The 23,675-nt window shown below is 45.2% G+C and overlaps 1 protein-coding gene across 2 annotated transcripts in view; it reads right to left on the bottom strand.

Annotated features, from left to right (window-relative positions):
- The window catches only part of BAIAP3 (BAI1 associated protein 3), a 292,957-nt gene that overhangs the window by 19,012 nt on the left and 250,270 nt on the right, over nucleotides 1-23,675 (bottom strand). For both annotated transcript variants that reach the window (XM_077274813.1, XM_077274812.1), the window contains exons 18-25: nucleotides 22,190-22,246; nucleotides 9,759-9,856; nucleotides 9,219-9,270; nucleotides 8,713-8,861; nucleotides 7,482-7,605; nucleotides 4,559-4,702; nucleotides 3,789-3,884; nucleotides 1,159-1,374 (exon numbers count right to left, since the gene is read on the bottom strand). In XM_077274813.1, the coding sequence (XP_077130928.1) occupies nucleotides 1,159-1,374; nucleotides 3,789-3,884; nucleotides 4,559-4,702; nucleotides 7,482-7,605; nucleotides 8,713-8,861; nucleotides 9,219-9,270; nucleotides 9,759-9,856; nucleotides 22,190-22,246 (936 nt within the window). The remainder of the gene's footprint in view (nucleotides 1-1,158; nucleotides 1,375-3,788; nucleotides 3,885-4,558; nucleotides 4,703-7,481; nucleotides 7,606-8,712; nucleotides 8,862-9,218; nucleotides 9,271-9,758; nucleotides 9,857-22,189; nucleotides 22,247-23,675) is intronic.

Genomic DNA, 23,675 nt, shown 5'->3' with positions numbered 1-23,675 from the left:
TCAGGAACAGCACTCGGATTGAAAATAGAGTTGTGTGTAAGTAGCAAAAGTTAGAAAGGCAAAATCCAGATTTCTTCATCCCATAGAAGTTTATTTGCTTGCAGCATGTTTACCAGACCATTGTGTTTGGTCATCCTGGCACAATCACACGCCACAGCTGTTGCTGTGTAAGGAGATGAATAAATTAAAAATTTCCACAGTTTGAGGCCTAATAGAGTGTTGGCGGCAAGTAAGTGCCGCCACGTAGTAGTCAAATGATGTAGGACCAGAGAAGGAACTGAAGGACGAAGTACGTGGTTCCTGAGGGAAAGAGATTGGAGAAGACACCAGGTCAGGTGACAGATGGGACGCTGTTATTAATAATAAAAGGTCCGGAGGGCAGAGAAGGGGAAGAGTCAGTGCCTGGACCTGTAGCAGGACGGGGGTACGGTGTAGTGGAGTTGGATTATAGCCACCATTATGGGTGACCAGAACAGAGTAACCAGATCCGAGTGAAAAACCCAAGTAACCAGACCGGAGCCAAGTTCGCAGAGCGAGGGCAGAGGCAGACGACTAGGCCGCAGGAGAGGGATGTTGGTGTGGGAGGGTTGGGCTGTGCTTCAGGGGACTACAGCGGGAAGCGCAATGCGTGTGCAAAGTGACTGATAAGGGACTTGCAGCCTAACGGTGTAGTATTGTAGACTTCCGTTAGGGCCAGTACAACGATTCATATTGGCCTAGAGAAGAGAGGGTGAGGATGGTGACCGGCCCAATAGTACTGTGACACACTTCGGGTCGAGGTATTAGGTCCAAGACACCGCTGACGATAATAGTCGTTCACTTGTAACGATAGAACCATAGCAGGTGAATAGAATCCTGTTAATAATCAGTGTAGGCAAATTCCTGTATTCTCATTGTATTTCCATTGTTGGCGCTACCCTATGCTATTGTCTGTAGACCTCACATATATCCGTGTTAAGCAAATAAACATCTGTTGGTTATTACCGAGTCCTCATTCTTTTCGCTGTTGCGTTACAAGCACCTGTTTACAGTGACGGCTCCTGGGTTCATGATTTTAGGTAGCCCCAGGCTTGCAGAAGACCCCATTGTAGGAGTGAGGCCTCCTCTGGATCTGGCCAGCTGTTAGATGACATGATTTCTATACAGGAGCCACGTTACCTTCTCTGTTAGATGTGAGATCATGTTCTTGGCCTCTCTCTGCATGTCTACATCGATGTTCTGGAGCTGGGTGCTCAGGGCTTTCTGCACCTGCTGCTTCCCATCACTTCCACTCGTTTGCTCCACTGCTGTCTCCACAGACTTCCAATCTAGATCTTTCAGGACGTTGCCCATAAACTTGCGCACGAGCTCGATGTTATTCAGGATGATGCAAAGCTGGAGAAGGAAATCGGTAATCAGACTTTGCTTAAAATTTCCCCTACACAGTGACCTTCTCATAGATGAAAGTTGGGGTTCTCTGCTCAGAATTATCCCTGATTAGCTAAGAGATCAAGTACGTGTCCTGATGAGCTCCGTGTGTCGCCATATGGGGCCTCCTTGATGAAGCAAGGCTGGAGCGTCTCCTATAGGTGCCATAATTGGGATCAATGGAAGCCCCCTTTTAGGCTAGGTTCACATTGCGTTAGTGGTTGATCGCTATCGGACAGCGTTGCACGGCGAAAATGTCGCAATTAACGCCGTGCAACGGGTCCGTTAGCGCACCCATTGACAGCAATGTAAATTTCGCCTGCAGCGCATCACTAGCGCGTGCCTTTTTCGGCTCGCGCTAGTGATGTGCCGTTCTTCTGTGACGCGCCTCGGACGCTGCTTGCAGCGTCCGCGGCGCGCCCGAGGTCCGTTCCCCGCTCTCGCAGATCGGGGATCTGCGAGAGCGGGGACGTTAACGCGACCCCTGAACGCGGCCCCTAAATAAACATTGCGTTAGCGCAATCCGCTAGCGCTAAACGGATTGCCCTAACGCAATGTGAACCTAGCCTTACCCCTCTGACATTCTCATACTTGTTCGGTCCATTTTGGACTATATTCGTGTTCACATATCCATTTTTTTGCAAATAAATACAGACATGTTGGATTTTCATCTGATTTGTGGATGGCTCTTAAAGGATTATTCCCAAAAATACAAGTTATTTTCTATCCATGGGATAGGGGTTAACATGCTGATCACTGGAGGTCCATCTACTGGGACCCCCATCACCAATAAAGAGATCGGGGCTTTAAACCTTGAAAACAGGAAAGCTAGGGCAGCATGGTGGCTCAATGGTTAGTACTGTACGGTGGCTCAGTGGTTAGCACTGTACGGTGGCTCAGTGGATAGCACTGTACGGTGGCTCAGTGGTTAGCACTGTATGGTGGCTCAGTGGTTAGCACTGTATGGTGGCTCAGTGGTTAGCACTGTAGCCTTGCAGCGCTGGAGTCTTGAGCTCAAAGGACATTTTCTGCAATGAGATTGTATCTTCTCCCGGTGTTTCCGTGGGTTTCCTCCCACACTCCAAAGACATACTGATAGGGAATGTAGATTGTGAGCCCCAATGGGGACAGTGATGATACTGCCTGTAAAGCGCTGTGGAAACTAATGGCGCTATACATGTAAGTAAAATAAATTCTCCGTCAGTCCATTGAGCATGAAGGGAGCATATGCACCTCCACTTCATTTAGGACAGGGACCCAACGATCAGCAAGGTATCCCCTATCCCCATATGGAGGAGGCCTCCAGCAATATCACCAGCTGTGATCAAGCTATCTTAAAGGAGACCGGCCCACCCTAAGAAGAGGGTTTGACAATACTGGAGGTCCATGGATGATTGTTGTATGGCTTTTAAAAGGGGATACAAGAAGTGTCTTTAGCTCTGGAGGCGCTAGAACAAGGGTGGGGAACCTTCTATCTTACAAAGGCCATTTGTTTATTTAAGCGGTCCTTCGGGGGCCGTACAAATTGCGCACTAACTCCGCCCACAAAGTACGTAATCTCGCATTACATGCGCCTCAGCGTTCAATAATGAGCACTGCGTTTGCATGCTCACATAGCAAGAAGAAATTAAAAGGCCGGTGACCATCAAAAATCATTGCGGTCCGTAAATGGCTCACGGGCCAGAGGTTCCCCATCCGTGACCTAGGACTTCTATGCCATACAGGGACAGCAGAGCAGAACTGTGCAACCCCACATTTGTAGTGGTGCTGCTGGCAAGTTCAATACATGGTACACGTCCCCCCACAGATAATATTTGATTGCCATGGGCTCTAAGAGCAGAACAACCTGTGATCAGTTTTTCTTCATGTGGGATTGTTCAAAGTGGACAAACCATTTAATATCTAAAGGGAATCTGTCACCAGGTTTATTCCACCCCATCTGAGAGTAGCATAATGTAGGGGCGGAGACCCTGATTCCAGCAATGCATCGCTTACTGGCCTGCTTGCTGCACTTTTGATAAAATCAGTTTGATAAAATCTGCAGATCTAGCAGTTCTCTGAATGCTGAGCTCTGTATAACCCCGCCCACACCACTGATTGGCAGCTTTGTGTGTCCTGTACATAGGCAGAAAGCTGCCAATCAGAGTTGGGGGCGAGGTTATACAGAACTCAAGAATATGGCATGAATACATGGCAGAAGATTTACTAGTCCTCTAGTGATAATCTCCTCCTGATAAACCTGTGATTGTATAGAAACTACAGAGAGCAGCCCAGTAAGTGACATCACTGGAATCAGGGTGTCTGTTTCAACATTACACTGCTCTCAGATTAGATGGCAAAAATCTGTTGACAGATTCCCTCTAACTTAACCATTCACTTACCTGCTCTGTAACAATAGTCTGCCCTGCCGACTGGTGACTTTTATCAACTTTACGTTTAATTGCTTCTGAATAATATATTGCTGCTTTGCACATATCCTAAAACATAAAAAACACAATTACATAGATATTATCAGTTACATATAATATTAGAAATAAACTTACAAGATCTATATGGTAACTCTGCCCTGCATGAGGAATTGCTGGAGGTTACATTTAATTTTAGAGCTGACATGTTGTCAGTATTTTTTACTTTTAGGTTTAGTAGGGAACGGAAATGCTGCAGGTCATTTCCATGGAAAATCTGGTAGAAACCACAAGGACACATGAAAAATTTCAGTGCGAATTTGTAGCCAAATCTGGTATCAATAGAATTGAAATCAATGTGGAATATTTGCAAAAACAAAATCCAGAGCCGATCAGCAACTTAAAGGGAAACGGACATGTCCAAAACCACAATTCACCTGGAAATATACTGGTAAATAACATTTATATTCTGTACTGGAGCAGCGGCTACAGGGAGAAAATAAAGTTTTATTCTCCTTGCAGCCGCCATCTTTTATTCATAGGGGAGGTGTTACGGTCACCGTTCACTCCCCGACAATTTTTGGAGGTGACAAGTTCCCTTTAAATTGACTTGCAGTAAGAAAAATTAATGCATGGAATACTTTGTTTTATTTTTTTTTTTGTCTTTTTTTAGGAATATTAACTTTTTTTGTATTTTATGGGTACTTCAGTGACCACCATAAGTAAATGATGACCGTGCTTCTTACATCAGAAAGCTGAGTCAAAAAGACGAAGGCCTCGGAGGAGTCCGGCCAGGCGAGCTGTGCCCAGAACTCTCGGATTTGTGAGAAGCACAAAGTGACGTCCACCGCGGAGCCGCTGTGCTTAGAAAGAGAGTCCACGTACTCGAGCTGTGAAAATATACAGAAAAGAGGAGAAATAACAAGGAAACTGCAGCAAATACAAGATGAGTACCAGCAAATAAGATCGGAGGAACAATATGAGACTACAAAAATGCAGAATAATTACAGAAGTGGTCAAATGCTAACAAATTTTTAAATAAAAGTGCCGCATCCCAGGGAGCCCCGAGATCATAAGGAATTTGCTCATTTTAAAACTTCTAATCCTACACACTTTAATGTATACTTTCTGAACCAAATTAGTGATGGTAAATCGAAAATATTCATGCAGCTAAAAGCAAGATGTGGCGTATGCGCAAGGAACATGCAGTCGTGGTCAAAAATTTTGAGACTGACAATTTTTGATTTTTACAAAGTTTGCTGCTTCGGTGTTCTTAGATCTTTAGTCGGACGTTTATTTAGTATTCAAGTACAATTAGAAACATATCAGAAGTTTTTACTCTTTTATTGACAAATGCATCAAGTTTATATAGAGAATCAATATTTACAGTGTTGTCCCTTATTGTACAAAATGTCTGCCCTTCTCCCACTGGCAGCTGGGTATCAGTTTCTGGGTCAAATCCATTCCTGACTGATGACTGCACATTCTTGCCTAATCCGTGGTTGGAGTTTAATCACAATTTCCGTATTTTTGTTCGTCTTCCCGCTTTCTGAGGATTAATCAGGGTTCTCAAGGGAATTTTTCCAGCCACGGACCCAAAATTTCAATGTTTTGTTCACCGAGCCACTTAGCCATCACTTTTACATTGTGACATGTTCTCCATCATGCTGGAATTAGCGTTGTTCATCACCAATCTGATCCTGGATCGTTGGGAGAAATTGCTCTCGGAGAACGATTAGATCCCAATCTTTATTCATGAGGTACAAACTTGCAGATGAAAGTGGATGTAAATCCGAGCTGGCAAGGATCCAGTATACGATAAGAGACCACATACAGTATCGATGCAGTTCTGTCAACGCGTTTCGATGTAATCATACCTCATCATTAGGACAAATCAGAATGGTGGGGTACAACTTGCAAAAATGTGGGAATAAATAGACAATATATTCAAAAAGGAAACGGTCCTCCGGGGTCATGTCACCAGCACACCACGTTATCTTGTCAAAATAAAGCATAATAATAACATTTTAAAAACTTGAAAAACCCGTAAATGCAATAAAAAATATAAAAATGAAAAATACCCATCACTGTTGTTTGTCCTGAAGAAGAGGTATGGTTTCCTCGATACGCGTTGACAAATAAAACCTCATCTGGTCTCTTATCGTATATTGGACCCTCGCAGGGTTGGACTGGCCCACCAGAGAACCAGAGAATCCTCCGGTGGGCCCTGGCTTCTCCTTCAGAAGAGTTCATAGTGCAAACCTTGCAGTTGCTAAGGGGCTCTTCAGTGGGGGGAGGAAGGTGGACCCTCAGAATCAAATCCTCCGGTGGGCCCTGGCTTCTCCTTCAGGGGGAGAAAGGTGGGCCCTCAGAATCAAATCAAATCCTCCGGTGGGCCCAATGTTCTTCAGTCTGACACTGGACCCTCGGCAGTGAGGGATTACAGCCACTTTACCTCCAAGTTGGTACCTTATCATATGGTGGATCTGCAGTAGCCATTTTTCATACAAGCTGACTAAGGGGTTGTGATTGTCACAGCCCCTCCAGGTGAGCAAATCTCTTTTTATCTTTCTCCTTCGTAAGCCGGAAAAGACCCTGTTGCTCTTATTGTCTTTCCAGTTTTTACTGTATACATTCTTTATTCATGTTCTCAGGCCAAATTTTTCATGAGCCCCTCCATGGACAGAATGAAACCCTGCATATAAATGATCTCAGGAGGCTTTACTGTTGGATTCATGGTAGCCCTCACCACCTCCTCTCCAGAGAACCATTCTTCTAGATGTCCCAACCAGTGAAAAGGGGGCTTCATCAGAGAAAATAACTTTACCCCAGTCCTCTGCCGGCCGATCCCTGTACTTCTTGAAATGTCTGTTCTTGATGTTTTTCTTAGAGAAGATTGGCTTCTTGCTGCCCTTCTGGACACCAAGGCAAGACTCAAAGCCTTGGCCTCACTTTGTGCAGATGCACTGACACTCGCCTGCTGCCATTTCTGATCAAGCTCTGCAGTGGTGTTGAACTGATCTCATAGGTAAATCCTCTTTAGGAGTCAGTCCTGGCACTTGCTGAACTTTCTTGGGAACCCTGAAGTCTTCTTCACAGCAACTGAATCTCTGTCTTAGACGTTCTTGATGATTCGATAAATGGTTGATTTAGGGGCAATTTTACAAGCACCAAAGTCCTTATCTGTAAAGCCCAATTAATGCAAAGTAGCAATCACTGTGTACGTTTCCTTAGCAGTAACCATGGATTATTTCAAGCACCAGTTCGCTTTTAAAGGAACCAGTCAACATCATGGAAAGAAATCAGCTACCTTGTCCTTGTTAATACTTTCTCTTGAGCTAATGAGAAGATCACTGAAATTATGGGCTGAAACTCAATGAAAATGTTTGTTTTTTTGTAATTGGGCTAATTTTCATGGCAAGCTATAATGCAAATTGCCGCTATAAAAACTGAAGCATAGTGATGAGCGAGCGTGCTTGGATAAGGCGTTATCTTAGCATGCTCGTATCCTAATTGAGTATTTTGGTAATGCTCGAAAAAAAATGCTCGAGTCGCCGACCACGGAGACTCTCTCCGATCCAAGGTCCCGTGAATGAATGAAGAGGTTGTGTGCAGGTTTGACTTCACTTCTTTGGGAATGCCGTGCTAGTATTATATGCTACATGTCACCTTATCTCCTTCCACCGCTCGCTGTATCCGCTCACAGGTCTTTTCATGCACGGTTTGCAGCCATGTGTGAATGGACACTTTAAACAGCTCGTGAAATCCTGTGAGGGCCAGTGATTTATTGTCTCTGTGGAAACAAAGGGCGATGGTTATAGCTGGATATTATGACCTGAACTAATATTTACCAAGTAGAGAGTGTTCTAGTTGGGGAAATTTATGGCAGGATAAAGGATAACTTGCTGATCGCTCGGGGCCCGACCACTGGGACTCTCAACGATGCTGGAAACGCAAGGAAGGAGGTCTGCCGCCCCATCCCGAATGGGGCAGAGGGGCACGGGCTTGGACTCAGCTTCATTCATGGTCAATGGGTGTGTTGGAAATACAGTGCGGTACTCGGCAGTCCCATAAACAATGAAGAGAGCAGACATCGGACAGGTCCACCACTGCTCCATTTAGGACGGGTCTGCAGATCTTGAACTCTGAGTAGCTGGGGGTCCTCCAAGAGGTCTGATCTCCCGGGACCAGCAAGTTATTTCCTATCCTTTGGGTAGTGGATAACTTGATTTATTTTTTATTTTTTAGAAGTGACAGAAAAGTGTCTAAAGACTTTAAGGGAATCTGTCACCAGATTTGTGCCTCCTATTCTGAGGGCAGCATAATATAGACAGAGACCCTGATTCCAGCGAGGTGTCACTTACTTGGCTGCTTGTTGTAGTTTTAACAAAATCAATTATTTATTATGACATTAAATAGATTGATTTTAATCCTAAATCTCCATTTTAGTTTTGGACCATCACTATAGGAGTAGAGCACCTGCTGCTATGTAGTCCTTCATATTCATGAACTCTGTATAGCCCCTCACCCATCATTGATTGGCAGCTTTCTGCCTATGCACAGTGTACACAGAAAGCAGCCAATCAGTGGTGTGAGCGGGGTTATGCACAGCTCAGCATTCAGAGATCTGCAGCAGACTGCAGCAAGCAGCCCAGTAAGTGATACATGATTGGAATCAGGGTCTCTGCCCCTATCTCATGCTGCTCTCAGATGGGATAGCAAAAATTTGGTGATGGAGATTCCCTCTAAGGCCTCTTTACACATCGGAAAACAGTCAACCAAGTCCACCTGTTAACTGAACACATCATAATGCAAACTATGTATCGATGTGTGACACTGATCCCATCATTTGGCAGCTATATGACCCGGCGAAGAGGACGCAGATCTGAGGTTCTCTTACTTTAGCGGCAAGTAATCTCTGAAGCGCCTCAGTTCATTGAGGGTGATGTAGAGCTCAAATAGCGTCTCCCCAATAGCATGGGTAATATGGGGCTCTTCATGCTCGGATCCCTTCAGGTTCTCCATAGTAATGCTCATTTCATCAGCCACCTAAAGGACCAAGATATAAAAATCAATCACATTCCAGAAAATATTGGATATTATTGAAATTCGTACCATATGTGATTCTTAGGCCGGTTTCTTAGGTCCATTAAACACCAACCTGGTTGGATTACAATACACAGACTGACCGGCTTAGGTCAAGAGACCGGGTATTGTGATCCGAGCATGGTCCGTATGAAACCGGTCTTAAACGGCAACCCAATCCGCAACAATGGAGGTGATCATTGTTGTGTCTGGTCCCTCTATGGCCATGTGTGGGCCAAAAACAACCAGAAAAGGTGTTACCAAATAATGGGATTCTGCATTTTATTGAAATATACAGTATATCAGATCAATATATCTTACCAGTTTCTCCAGCTGCCGGTAGGTGATACTAAAAAAATCCACCTTTACAATACTAAGGGAGAGAAGAATGATGGTGTAAGCTGCAGCACAGGTATAATAAGGAATGTATAAAGATATATGTAAAGCGCCATGGAATAAATGGCGCTATAATAATAAATAATAATAATATGTGCGATAATTTCTACATAAAAAGCACAAAAAAAATTCACATATTCTAGATAGATTAAAAGGCGTTCATCAAATGCAGCAATTAGTACAAAATTTGACATTAACGAAGGTGCGCCATCAGATACAATTGCACAATATTTTGCAATATTTGATATATTGGTTTCAGGGCACGATCTACCGGTCATTAGGGTTCTTCCTTGATTAACGAGTTTCCCGGAGTAATTTGCACCAAATGTATTATGACAGTGCGACGTTGGATGAATATCAGAGTTGAAGATTTGGTGCAAATTTTCGATTTCTGATAAATGTTTTGGGTAGAGATTATGTAGGAATCATCGGCGTCGGCTTCTCCTGTCGTTTTACAGCACGCACCTGACAAAGAGCTTGTTGTAGACGTTCTGACTCTTCTCGATATCATCATGAACGGCATCGGACAACTTCACCAAACACCGGAGCTGCTCCACATCATTCTAAACACATACACATATATTATATATTTTTCACAGGATGGATATGCAAATGATGAAAAAATGTGATCAAAATTTTCATAACACCTATCGCCACCTGCAAAAATCCCCTCACTGACATGCTTTGGCTGCTATCAATGAGTTTAATAATGGCTGTCTGAGGAATGATCTTCCATGCTGAATGCACTTGGCTAAGTCATCAAGATCTGCTGCTGGCAGCTCCTTTTGCAATTGCCGACCAAAGACGTCTCAGATGTTCACGATGGGAGACAAGTACGGAGAGGTGGCAGGCCATGGTAGCACATTTAGGCCATGCAGGCTGTGTACAGTAGAAGGAGGAAAATAATTCTTGCGTTGTCATGCTGAAAAATGGTTTCTGGGACGCTTTGGAGAAATGGAAGTACCACTGGTTCCACAACCAAATCTATGTATTGCCGAAATGTATGTGTACCTGGAATAGAGACTAAAGGGGGCCCCACTTCCGTACATTATGCCACCCCACAACAGGATCCTGGGAGTAGAACCAGTGTGATGTTCTCCCGTGAAGGCCTCTTCGCGGTGTTAACCACGTAGTCTCACCAGATTTGAAAAATTTTGCATGGTGATTCATTCTGCAAGTGAAATTAGACATCACATACCAAAACACCATCTGTCAGACAGAGTTTACACAAACCATCAAAAGCCATTTGCATGACACCGGGCTACGAGCCAGACATCCAACTACAAGTGCTCCATTGACCACACTCTACCATCCTCAGAGCAAGAAGGCAATGGAGGCTGAAATGGAGGTCTATTGTCTTCAGCGAGGAGTCAAGTTTTTGTCTTGGATGCAATGATAGCTGAAGATTTGTCTGGAGACCACATGGGCAACACCATGAAGAGGCCCTTAAGACGGAACATGAAAATGGTCTGTGGGCTGTTTTTCAATACGACAATGCCTAGCTGCATATTGCTAATTTTACTGTGATCAGCCTGCATGACATAAACCTTGGCCTCCAGCATCTTCAGACATGTCTCCCATCGAGCACATCTAGGACATCTAGGACGCCATTGGTTGGCAACTGCAGAGAGCTCCCAGTAGCGAATCTTGACGATTTGCCCAAATGCATTCAGCATGGAAGAACATTTCTCAGACAACCATTAATAACTTCATTGATAGCTTGCCAAGGCTGTAAGTGCGGGTTTTTTTGGGGCATGGCAGTCGTTCTCGATACTGAGTAAGACAAGATGTTTTGAAATGCAGTTTCCATTTTTATTACATTATTTGCATATCATTAACATGTCTATCCATTGAGTGATGTCCATAGATCAACCACTTTTCTTTCTTTGTCTTGGAAACTATACACAGCGTAAACACATTACACATACAGTGGTTTCACCCCCTTGGCTTTTTACCTATTTTGTTACATTACAACCTGTGTTTATATATTTTTGTAATCTGATTTGTGTGATGCATCTGCAGCGCCCCAGAGTCCTGGTCGTTGCAGTACTGATGCTCCGCCGCTAAGGGGGGTATTGGTACGTCTGATGGCACTGAAGGAGTTCACCTGACCAGGTATCACAGACACCAATACACTTCACAGTCTGGCCTCCAGGGGGAGCTAAGGGTGCTATGTATTAGGCCACTCCTCACAATCTGGTAAAACTGGGTGTTAGATAGGAAGTTAGATAGAAAGCTGACTGGGGTGGAACCAGGCAACATCCTGTGGCAGAGGGTGTTGCAGGGGAAGATTCAGGGGTGTCCCTGTCAGGGGTGGGATACTGACAGAGGCCTAGCGAACAGAAAGAACGTTACGGGACCGCACCTGCACTTCATTGCGGCGGTACCCCAAGAAAGGACAAGAAGCGAGGTTTATTGTGAAGAGTGAGAAACGAGATCAACGCAACAAGGAGATAACGCCAGTAGGAGTCGTGCTGTAAGACCGGGGAAACATCCTACTGAGGCGCGTAGCCGGTGGCCGGAACGCCGAGGAAGTATTGAGCTCCAAGCCTTACTTCAAACCAACGGCAGGACAGTCAGTTATAGGCGGGCTGTCTCACCTAAATCACCTAAGCAGACATAGGGGGCAACAGTTGGAGAGGGGCGACTCTAGGGTCCCGGAAGACCTCCAGGCCTACCCGTCATACGGGTGCGTCCTAGCCATATCATCTGGGGGACGAAGAAGAACATCAGAATCAGTTGTGAGGGAACTTCAGAAACAGACACAACAGCTGTGAGGACTATCCCGTGGTGCTAAGCAGGGAAGGACTACAACACACAAGCGCTAGAAGGTAGGCACAGATTTCCACCTGCAAAGGGAACTCTGGAGGTGCCATCGGACCGGCCGGTCTCAGACAGCCCTGTTAACCGTATTCCGGACTGAGGATCCTGAAGCCTTCAGTAAAGAGGTAAAGAGACTGCAACCTGGTGTCCTCGTTATTCATCGCGACCTGCACCACACCACAACATCGTCACTCTCCACTTTCACTGGACGCCCCTCAGCAGGGTCACGGATAACGGGTCTAGCCACCGTGACAACCCCAGAACCGAGACAGAGAGGCCCGGTACCGGGTACCCCTCGGCCCTGCGGCAGTGGGGGCGCTCCACATCAGCACTAAATAGTCTAAGTTGGTGAAGTAAAGTAAGAAAAATACAGGCAAAAATTTAATTTGTGGGATCAAATAACTAAAAATTGTCATTTGCATATGTATTCACCCCTTTTGCTATGAAGGCCCTAAAAAATTCTGGTACAAGCAACTACCTTCAGAAGTCCCATGCTTAGTGACAGGACGTCCACCTGTGTACAATCTAGTGTCACGTTGTCTGTCAGTATATACACTTTACCTTTCTGAAAGGCCACAGAGGCTGCTGTTGTGAATTCCATATTCTCGGACTCCCTCCTGTGGTCATGAATGGTACTTTGGTTAGTTCTGCTCTTGGACTCCTTCTGGTGGCTTTGAGCGGAACTGCTGGTCTCTGAGGTTTGCTTCCTCAGCTGCCCTCGTTTATTGTTATGCTGGCTTCCCTATTTAACTCTACTCAGATCGTTACTTCATGCCAGCTGTCAATGTTTCAGTATTGGTTCAGATCTCTCTTGGACTTCTCTGAGGACCTGTCTACTCCAGCAGAAGCTAAGTCCCTGCTAGTTCATTTGTTGTTACTGCTGCCTGAATATATTTCTTAGTACTGCTAATTCTAGTCCAGCTTGCTATCATGATATTTCCTTGCTAGCTGGAAGCTCTGGGAGTGCAGAGTTGCGCCTCCTCACCGTGAGTCGGTGTGGGGGTCTTTTTGCATACACTGCATGGTTTTTGTAGTTTTTTGTGCTGACCGCATAGTTTCCTTTTCTATCCTCTGACTATTTAGTGAAGTCTGGCCTCCTTTGCTACTACCTGTTTCATTCCTGTGTTTGTGACTTTCCTCTTAACTCACAGTCAATATATGTGGGGGCTGCCTTTACCTTTTGGGAATTTCTCTGAGGCAAGGTTAGGCTTCTATTTCTATCTTCAGGGGTAGTTAGCTCTTAGGCTGTGAAGAGGCGTCTAGGGAGATTTAGGTACGCTCCACGGCTATTTCTAGTGTGTGTGATAGGAGTAGGGTTTGCGGTCAGCAGAGTTCCCACTTCCCAGAGCTTGTTCCGATTACTAGTTTACTCATCAGGTCATTCCGGGTGCTCCTAACCACCAGGTCCATAACAGTACAGCTGGCCACAAAGTGTTAATGCATCTCAAAAGAGGGATAAGAGAAGTTCTGAACCCATTTTTTTTTCTCTGCAGTGTGTTTTGTCTCTCTTTTCCCCTTAATCTCTGGGTGGTTCAGGACTCAGGTGTAGATATGGATATTCAAGGTTTGTCCTCTTGTGTGGATCAACTCGCTGCAAGGGTCCAAAACATTCAAGATTATGTAGCTCAGAATCCGATGTTAGAGCCTAGAATTCCAATTCCTGATTTGTTTTCTGGGGATAGATCTAAGTTTCTGAATTTCAAAAATAGTTGTAGACTGTTTCTTGCTTTGAAACCCCGCTTCTCTGGTGACCCCATTCAGCAAGTAAAGATTATTATTTCTTTGTTACGTGGCGACCCTCAAGACTGGGCATTCTCCCTTGCGCCAGGAGATCCTGCATTGCTTAATGTAGATGCGTTTTTTCTGGCGCTTGGATTGCTTTATGACGAACCGAATTCAGTGGATCAGGCAGAGAAAACCTTGCTGGCTTTGTGTCAGGGTCAGGATGAAGCGGAGGTATATTGTCAGAAGTTTAGAAAGTGGTCTGTGCTTACTCAATGGAATGAGTGTGCCCTGGCAGCAATTTTTAGAAAGGGTCTCTCTGAGGGCCTTAAGGATGTTATGGTGGGCTTCCCCACGCCTGCTGGTCTGAATGAATCAATGTCCTTGGCCATTCAAATTGATCGGCGTTTGCGTGAGCGCAAGCTTGTGCACCATTTGGCGGTGTCCTCTGAGCAGAGGCCTGAGCTTATGCAATGTGATAGGACTTTGACCAGAACTGAACGGCAAGAACACAGACGTCAGAATCGGCTGTGTTTTTACTGTGGTGACCCTACTCATGCTATATCTGATTGTCCTAAGCGCACTAAGCGGTTCGCTAGGTCTGTCACCATTTCAACTGTACAGCCTAAATTTCTTTTGTCTGTTACTTTGATTTGCTCTCTGTCGTCCTACTCGGTTATGGCATTTGTGGATTCGGGCGCTGCCCTGAATTTGATGGACTTGGAGTTTGCCAGGCGTTGTGGTTTTTTCCTGGAGCCTTTGCAGTATCCTATTCCATTAAGAGGAATTGATGCTACGCCTTTGGCCAGAAATAAACCTCAGTACTGGACTCAGTTGACCATGTGCATGGCTCCTGCACATCAGGAAGATATTCGCTTTTTGGTGTTGCATAATTTGCATGATGTGGTCGTGTTGGGTTTGCCATGGCTACAGGTTCATAATCCAGTATTGGATTGGAAATCAATGTCTGTGTCTAGTTGGGGTTGTCAAGGGGTACATGGCGATGTTCCGATGATGTCAATTTCTTCATCCACTCCTTCTGAAGTCCCTGAGTTTCTGTCGGATTACCGGGATGTATTTGATGAGCCCAAATCCGGTATCCTACCCCCTCATAGGGTTGTGATTGTGCTATAAATTTGATCCCTGGTAGTAAGTTTCCTAAGGGCCGACTTTTCAATTTATCCGTGCCAGAACACGCCGCTATGCGGAGTTATATAAAGGAATCCTTGGAGAAAGGGCATATTCGCCCGTCTTCATCACCGTTGGGAGCAGGGTTCTTTTTTGTGGCCAAGAAGGATGGTTCTCTGAGACCCTGTATAGACTACCGCCTTCTCAATAAAATCACGGTCAAATTTCAGTACCCTTTGCCTCTGCTGTCTGATTTGTTTGCTCGGATTAAGGGGGCTAGTTGGTTCACCAAGATAGATCTTCGAGGGGCGTATAACCTTGTGCGTATTAAACAGGGCGATGAATGGAAAACAGCATTTAATACGCCCGAGGGCCATTTTGAATACCTGGTGATGCCATTCGGGCTTTCTAACGCTCCATCTGTGTTTCAGTCCATTATGCATGACATTTTCCGAAAGTATCTGGATAGATTCATGATTGTATATTTGGATGATATTTTGGTCTTTTCAGATGATTGGGAGTCTCATGTGAAACAGGTCAGAATGGTATTCCAGGTCCTTCGTGCTAATTCCTTGTTTGTGAAGGGGTCTAAATGTCTCTTCGGAGTTTAGAAGGTTTCCTTTTTGGGCTTCATTTTTTCCCCTTCTACTATCGAGATGGATCCTGGTAAAGTTCAGGCCATTTATGATTGGACTCAGCCTACATCTGTGAAGAGTCTTCAGAAATTCCTGGGCTTTGCTAATTTTTACCGTCGCTTCATCGCTAATTTTTCTAGTGTGGTTAAACCTTTGACTGATTTGACAAGGAAGGGTGCTGATGTGGTGAATTGGTCCTCTGCGGCCGTGGAGGCTTTTCAGGAGCTGAAACGTCGTTTTTCTTCGGCCCCTGTGTTGCGTCAGCCAGATGTTTCGCTCCCTTTTCAAGTTGAGGTTGATGCTTCTGAGATTGGAGCAGGGGCTGTTTTGTCTCAAAGAAGTTCTGATGGCTCTGTGATGAAGCCATGTGCCTTCTTTTCTAGAAAGTTTTCGCCTGCCGAGCGTAATTATGATGTTGGCAATCAGGAGCTGCTGGCTATGAAGTGGGCATTCGAGGAGTGGCGACATTGGCTTGAGGGAGCCAAGCACCGCGTGGTGGTCTTGACGGATCACAAGAATTTGACTTATCTCGAGTCTGCCAAGCGGTTGAATCCTAGACAGGCAAGATGGTAACTGTTTTTCTCCCGTTTCGATTTTGTGGTCTCATACCTTCCAGGTTCTAAGAATGTGAAGGCTGATGCCCTTTCTAGGAGTTTTGTGCCTGATTCTCCGGGAGTCCCTGAGCCAGCTGGTATTCTCAAAGAGGGGGTAATTCTGTCTGCCATCTCCCCTGATTTGCGGCGGGTGCTGCAGGAGTTTCAGGCTGATAGACCTGACCGTTGTCCAGCGGAGAGACTGTTTGTCCCTAATAGATGGACTAGCAGAGTTATTTCTGAGGTTCATTGCTCGGTGTTGGCTGGTCATCCTGGGATTTTTGGTACCAGGGATTTGGTGGCTAGGTCCTTTTGGTGGCCTTCCTTGTCACGGGATGTGCGTTCTTTTGTGCAGTCTTGTGGGACTTGTGCTCGGGCCAAGCCCTGCTGTTCTCGTGCCAGTGGGTTGCTTTTGCCCTTGCCGGTCCCGAAAAGGCCCTGGACGCATGTTTCCATGGATTTTATTTCAGATCTTCCTGTCTCTCAAAGGATGTCTGTCATCTGGGTGTTTTGTGATCGCTTTTCTAAGATGGTCCATTTGGTACCCTTGCCTAAATTACCTTCCTCCTCTGATTTGGTGCCATTGTTCTTTCAGCATGTGGTTCGTTTGCATGGCATTCCGGAGAACATTGTGTCGGACAGAGGGTCCCAGTTTGTCTCTAGGTTTTGGCGGTCCTTTTGTGCTAAGATGGGCATTGATTTGTCTTTTTCTTCGGCTTTCCATCCTCAGACAAATGGCCAAACCGAACGAACCAACCAGACTTTGGAAACCTATCTGAGATGCTTTGTTTCTGCTGATCAGGACGATTGGGTGACCTTTTTGCCATTGGCTGAGTTCGCCCTTAATAATCGGGCTAGTTCGGCTACTTTGGTTTCGCCTTTTTTTTGCAATTCTGGTTTTCATCCTCGTTTTTCTTCAGGGCAGGTTGAGCCTTCTGACTGTCCTGGTGTGGATTCTGTGGTGGACAGATTGCAGCAAATTTGGACTCACGTGGTGGACAATCTGACGTTGTCCCAGGAGAAGGCTCAACGTTTCGCTAACCGCCGTCGTTGTGTTGGTCCTCGACTTCGTGTTGGGGATTTGGTTTGGTTATCTTCTCGTTATGTTCCTATGAAGGTTTCTTCTCCTAAGTTTAAGCCTCGTTTCATTGGTCCTTATAAGATTTCTGAAATTCTCAACCCTGTGTCATTTCGTTTGGTCCTTCCAGCTTCCTTTGTCATCCATAATGTGTTCCATAGGTCGTTGTTGTGGAGGTATGTGGCGCCTATGGTTCCCTCCGTTGATCCTCCTGCTCCAGTTTTGGTTGAGGGGGAGTTGGAGTATGTGGTGGAAAAAATTTTGGATTCTCGTATTTCGAGACGGAAGCTTCAGTACCTGGTTAAGTGGAAGGGCTATGGTCAGGAGGATAATTCCTGGGTTGTTGCCTCCGATGTCCATGCTGCCGATTTAGTTCGTGCCTTTCATTTGGCTCGTCCTGATCAGCCTGGGGGTCCTGGTGAGGGTTCGGTGACCCCTCCTCAAGGGGGGGGGTACTGTTGTGAATTCCATATTCTCGGACTCCCTCCTGTGGTCATGAATGGTACTTTGGTTAGTTCTGCTCTTGGGCTCCTTCTGGTGGCTTTGAGCGGAACTGCTGGTCTCTGAGGTTTGCTTCCTCAGCTGCCCTCGTTTATTGTTATGCTGGCTTCCCTATTTAACTCTACTCAGATCGTTACTTCATGCCAGCTGTCAATGTTTCAGTATTGGTTCAGATCTCTCTTGGACTTCTCTGAGGACCTGTCTACTCCAGCAGAAGCTAAGTCCCAGCTAGTTCATTTGTTGTTACTGCTGCCTGAATATATTTCTTAGTACTGCTAATTCTAGTCCAGCTTGCTATCATGATATTTCCTTGCTAGCTGGAAGCTCTGGGAGTGCAGAGTTGGGCCTCCACACCGTGAGTCGGTGTGGGGGTCTTTTTGCATACACTGCGTGGTTTTTGTAGTTTTTTGTGCTGACCGCATAGTTTCCTTTTCTATCCTCTGACTATTTAGTGAAGTCTGGCCTCCTTTGCTAATACCTGTTTCATTCCTGTGTTTGTGACTTTCCTCTTAACTCACAGTCAATATATGTGGGGGCTGCCTTTACCTTTTGGGAATTTCTCTGAGGCAAGGTTAGGCTTCTATTTCTATCTTTAGGGGTAGTTAGCTCTTAGGCTGTGAAGAGGCGTCTAGGGAGATTTAGGTACGCTCCACGGCTATTTCTAGTGTGTGTGATAGGAGTAGGGTTTGCGGTCAGCAGAGTTCCCACTTCCCAGAGCTTGTTCCGATTACTAGTTTACTCATCAGGTCATTCCGGGTGCTCCTAACCACCAGGCCCATAACAGGCTGCAACACCATTAACAAGAGGCTCCACTAACCAAACACCATGAAGACCAAGGAGATCTCCAAACACCATGAATACCAAGGAGATCTCAAAACACCATGAAGACCAAGGAGATCTCCAGACACCATGAAGACCAAGGAGATCTCAAAACACCATGAAGACCAAGGAGACCTGTAAACACCATGAAGACCAAGGAGATCTCTAAACACCATGAAGACCAAGGAAATCTCTAAACACCATGAAGACCAAGGAAATCTCTAAACACCATGAAGACCAAGGAGATCTCCAGACACCATGAAGACCAAGGAGATCTCTAAACACCATGAAGACCAAGGAGATCTCCAGACAAGTCAAGGACAAAGTTGTTGAGAAGAACAAGTCATGGTTGGGTTATAAAAAATATCCCAATATCTGATGATGCCCTGGAGAACCAGCAAATCCATTATCATCAAATGGAAAGAACATGGTGCCACAACAAACCTGCCAAGAGAGGGCCGCCACCAAAACTCTCAACACGGGCAAGGAGGACATTAATCAGAGAGGCAGCACAGAGACAAAAGGTAATCCTGAAGGAGCTGCAGAGTTCCCAAGCAGAGATTGGATTATCTGTCCATACAACCAAGATAAGCCACACACTCCATAAAGGTGGCCTTTATGGAAGAGTGGGCAGAAAAAAGCCTTTACTTACACACAAAAACTGTAAGGGTATGTGCACACGTTGCGGATTTCTTGCAGAAATTTCCTGAAGAAAACCGGAAATTTTCTGCAAGAAATCCTTTTTTTTTTGCGTTTTTTTTCCGTTTTTTTCGCGTTTTTTTAGCATTCTGCAAGCGTAATTACCGTATTTTCCGGCGTACAAGACGACTTTTTAACCCCTGAAAATCTTCTTAAAAGTCGGGGGTCGTCTTGTACGCCGGGAATCGCCTTGTACGCCGGGTGTATATGGTGGGTGGGGGGGGGAGTGATCCTGATGACGACGAGGGGGCGTCTCACAGAAAAGTGAGTATCCCCCATTACCTTATCATAGCGCTGCAGCGTGGGGTCTCTGTGCTGGGAGCGGCGGCGGCTGCTGTGCTGTGGCGGCTCCTCTTCTGCAGTGTGGGGCCTGTGGGGCGGTGGCGGCGGCGGCGTATCTTCATGCAGTCGGGGCTCCTCCGGCATCTCAGCCTGGAAGCCCCGCCGGCAACTCCATCGGTACAATGCGCTGGCCTCCGGGAAAATGGCCGCTGCTTAGATTCAGATCTCGTTGAGATCTGAATCTGAGCATGCGCAGCCCCCAGCGGCCGGGCCACCGCATCGCACCTATTGAGCTGCCTCCGGGAAAATGGCCACTGCTCAGATTCAGATCTCGTCTCCCGAGATCTCGGGACGAGATCTGAATCTGAGCAGCGGCCATTTTCCCGGAGGCCACCTGACCGCATTGTACCCATGGAGTTGCCGGCGGGGCTTCCAGTCTTTGAGATGCCGGAGGAGCCCCGACTGTATGAAGATACGCCGCCGCCACCGCCCCACAGCACCAGAGGCCCCACACTGCAGAAGAGGAGCCGCCACAGCACAGCACAGCACAGCACAGCACAGCACAGCACAGCACAGCAGCCGCCGCTCCCAGCACAGAGACCCCACGCTGCAGCGCTATGATAAGGTAATGGGGGATACTCACTTTCCTGTGAGACGCCCCCTCGTCCTCATCAGGATCACTCCCCCCCCCCCCAAAAGGCACATATTCACCGGCCCTATAAGACGACATAGGGTGTATAAGAAGACCCCCGACTTTTAAGAAGATTTTATTTTTTAACTGGTAAAGTTGGGGGGTCGTCTTATACGCCCAGTCGTCTTATACGCCGGAAAATACGGTAGCTTGCAGAATGCTAAAGTTTTCCAAGCGATCTGTAGCATCGCTTGGAAAACTGACTGACAGGTTGGTCACACTTGTCAAACATAGCGTTTGACAAGTGTGACCAACTTTTTACTATAGATGCAGCCTATGCCGCATCCATAGTAAAAGATAGAATGTTTAAAAATAATTAAAAAAAATAAAAAAATGCTTATACTCACCCAGACATCTCCTCAGCGGCGTCCGGCTCCTCTTCCTATAGCTGGTCTGTGCGCACAGGACCTTCCGTGACGTCACGGTCACGTGAGCGGTCACATGACCGCTCACGACCAATCACAGGACAGTGACGTCATCGGCAAGGTCCTCCACCGCACATCAGCTACAGGAACCGAACGGCAGCGTGCAGTGGAGGCGGGAAGACATCGAGGGTGAGTATAGGACTGTTTTTTATTTTAATTCTTATTTTTTTGACCACTTATATGGTGCCCAGTGCGTGGAGGAGAGTCTCCTCTCCTCCACCCTGGGTACCAACCGCACATAATCTGCTTACTTCCCGCATCGTGGGCACAGCCCCGTGCGGGAAGTAAGCAGATCAATGGACCCCTAGGTGTGCGGAATCCCCTGCAATTCCGCATTTTAATGAACATGTTGCTTTTTTTTCCGCGATGCGATTTTTTCACGGAAAAAAAGGCTACATTTGCACAAAAAATGCGGAATACACTTAAAATAATAGGAGGCATATGTAAGCGTTTTTTTCGCGTTTTTATCACGTTTTTATAGCGAAAAAACGCGAAAAAAACGCGAAAAATACTGAACGTGTGCACATGGCCTAAGACTCATTTTGAGATTGCCAAAAAAACGTGGGAGACTCCCTAAATGTATGGTGGAAGGATGACTGGCGCCTAACTGACAACTCATCGTCCCAAGAACACCATGCCCACAGTGAAACATGGTGTGGGATGTTTTTCATCAGCAGGGACTGGGAAAATGATCCAAATCAAGGTGAAGATAGATGATGTGAAACAGGGATATTTTTGAGAAAAACCTGTTTCAGTCTGTCCGTGAATTGAGACTGGGATGGATGTTCACCTTCCAACAAGACAATGACGAAAAGCATACTGGTAAAGCAACACTCGAGTGGTTTAAGGGAAAACGTATAAATATTTTGGGAGTGGTCAAGTCAAAGCCCAGACATTAATCCAATTGGGAATCTGTGGTCAGACTTGAAGATTGTTGTTCACCAGAGGAAACTATCTACCTTGAAGGAGCTGGAGCAGTTTTTACCTTGAGGAATGGGTAAAAATCCCAGTGGAAAGCTCATAGAGACTTATCCATAGCGACTTGCAGCTATAATTGCGGCTAAAGGAGGCTCTACTAAGTACTGACTTTAGGGGGGTGAATAGTTATGCACACTGAAGTTTTAAATTAATTTGTCCTATTGGTTGTTTGCTTCACAATAAAAAGAAAACCAAAATGTTCACAATTGTAGGCATGTTCTTTACATGAACTTATACAAACCACATAAAATGCTAAGGGGGTGAATACTTTCGCAAGCCTCTGTAAATATAAATTATATATATATTATTGCCTTTTTATGTCTCAGGCCTAAATCTAACATCTTTAGCACCCACTACGGCGACGTCCCTCCATGTTGCGGAGGTTTATAGGAGAAATTATCTGTAGATTCTGCTTCCTGTATATAGAAATTCTCTCTTCCTAGCCGGTAATAACTCATGCATTAAAATATGGCGGTGATAAATGAATATACAAGGCCTGTCCCTGAAGATGGAGCAGCGCACCTTTTCTTCTGGTTTATAGGACGTATACGTCTTTTCGTACCACTCCAATGTTCCTTTCTGGAAGACAGAAATTGAAGTAAATGACTGAGTTTAATGATTCCTCTCAGCCTCAATCTTCACGACGAGAAGCGGCATTTCAATAAAGTGTTATTTGATAAAAGCCGGGACCTCATATCACTCGGCTTTGTGTGATTTTAGCATCTCCGCCACAGAAACTAGAATAATCTTCTCTTGTTTATGGCTTTATATTGTATCACTTAGGAGAAGCTGCTCGAAAATGTCACCGTATTTCGTGAATTGAGCAGGCTTTCTTTCTTTCTGGATATTAATGGGTTCATGGATCAAAGTGCAACAGGGGCGATTTATCAAAACCGGTGCAAAGACAAACCCAAGCAGTTGTCCATGACAACCAATCAGAGTCCAGTTCTCATTGTTCAGAGACCTTTTGGAAAATGAAAGAAGCTACCCGATTGGTTATTTAGGGCAATTTATTCGGTCTTGATAATTTTCCACAATTGACATATATAATTAAAAAATTACCTTCCAGTATTCCTGAAATTCTTATCTTTTAATATTATCTTTTAATAAGTTGTTAAAAATTCTGTACATTTTTTTTTTACTTATTTTTTCTAGAGAAGCTGGGTGACACCCAATATAGCTGCCACTACGATACTGGATGATTCTGCCCAGCTATACAGGTATCCAGAACACTCATGACATTAGAAAAAAATACAATGGTATGTGAAAGTTTGGGCACCCCCCGGTCAAAATTACTGGTATTGTGAACAGTTAAGGAAGTTGAAGATAAAATGATCTCTAAAAGGCCTAAAGTTAAAGATGACACATTTTCTTTGTATTTTAGGAAAAAACAATAATTTTCATTTACATTTTAAAAATTAAAAAAGGAAAATGGGCCGATACAAAAGTTTGGGCACCCTGCATGGTTAGTACCTAGTAGCACCCCCTTTTGAAAGTATCACGGCTTGTAAACGCTTTTTGTAGCCAGATAAGAGTCTTTCATTTTCTTGTTTGAGGGATTTTCATCCATTCTTCCTTGGAGAATTCTTCCAGTTCTGTAGATTCCTGGGTCGTCTTACACGCTCTTCTATTTTGAGGTCAAGCCACAGATTTTCAATGATGTTTAGATCAGGGGACTGTGAGGGCCATTGTAAAACCTTCAGATTGCACTTTTTGAGGTCGTCTATTGTGGATTCTGACTTGTGTTTAGGATCATTATCCATCTGTAGAAGCCATCCTCTTCCTCTTTTCAACTTCAGCTTTTTTACAGATGGTGTGATGTTTGCATCAAGAATTTGTTGAAATGTCATTGAATCAATTCAATTTATCTGTGAAATGTTCCCCGAGCCATTGGGTGCAACACAACCCCAAATCATGACTGATCTACCCCCATGCTTAATGGTTGGTGAGATGTTCTTTTCCGGATATTCTCTGCTTTTTTTTCTTTACATGTACCTTTAATCATTGT

Source organism: Ranitomeya variabilis, chromosome 7 (genome assembly GCF_051348905.1).
Source record: "Ranitomeya variabilis isolate aRanVar5 chromosome 7, aRanVar5.hap1, whole genome shotgun sequence".
Lineage (NCBI taxonomy): Eukaryota > Metazoa > Chordata > Amphibia > Anura > Dendrobatidae > Ranitomeya > Ranitomeya variabilis.
Note: the sequence above shows the minus strand (reverse complement) of the source record. Positions and strands in the feature narration are given on the sequence as shown.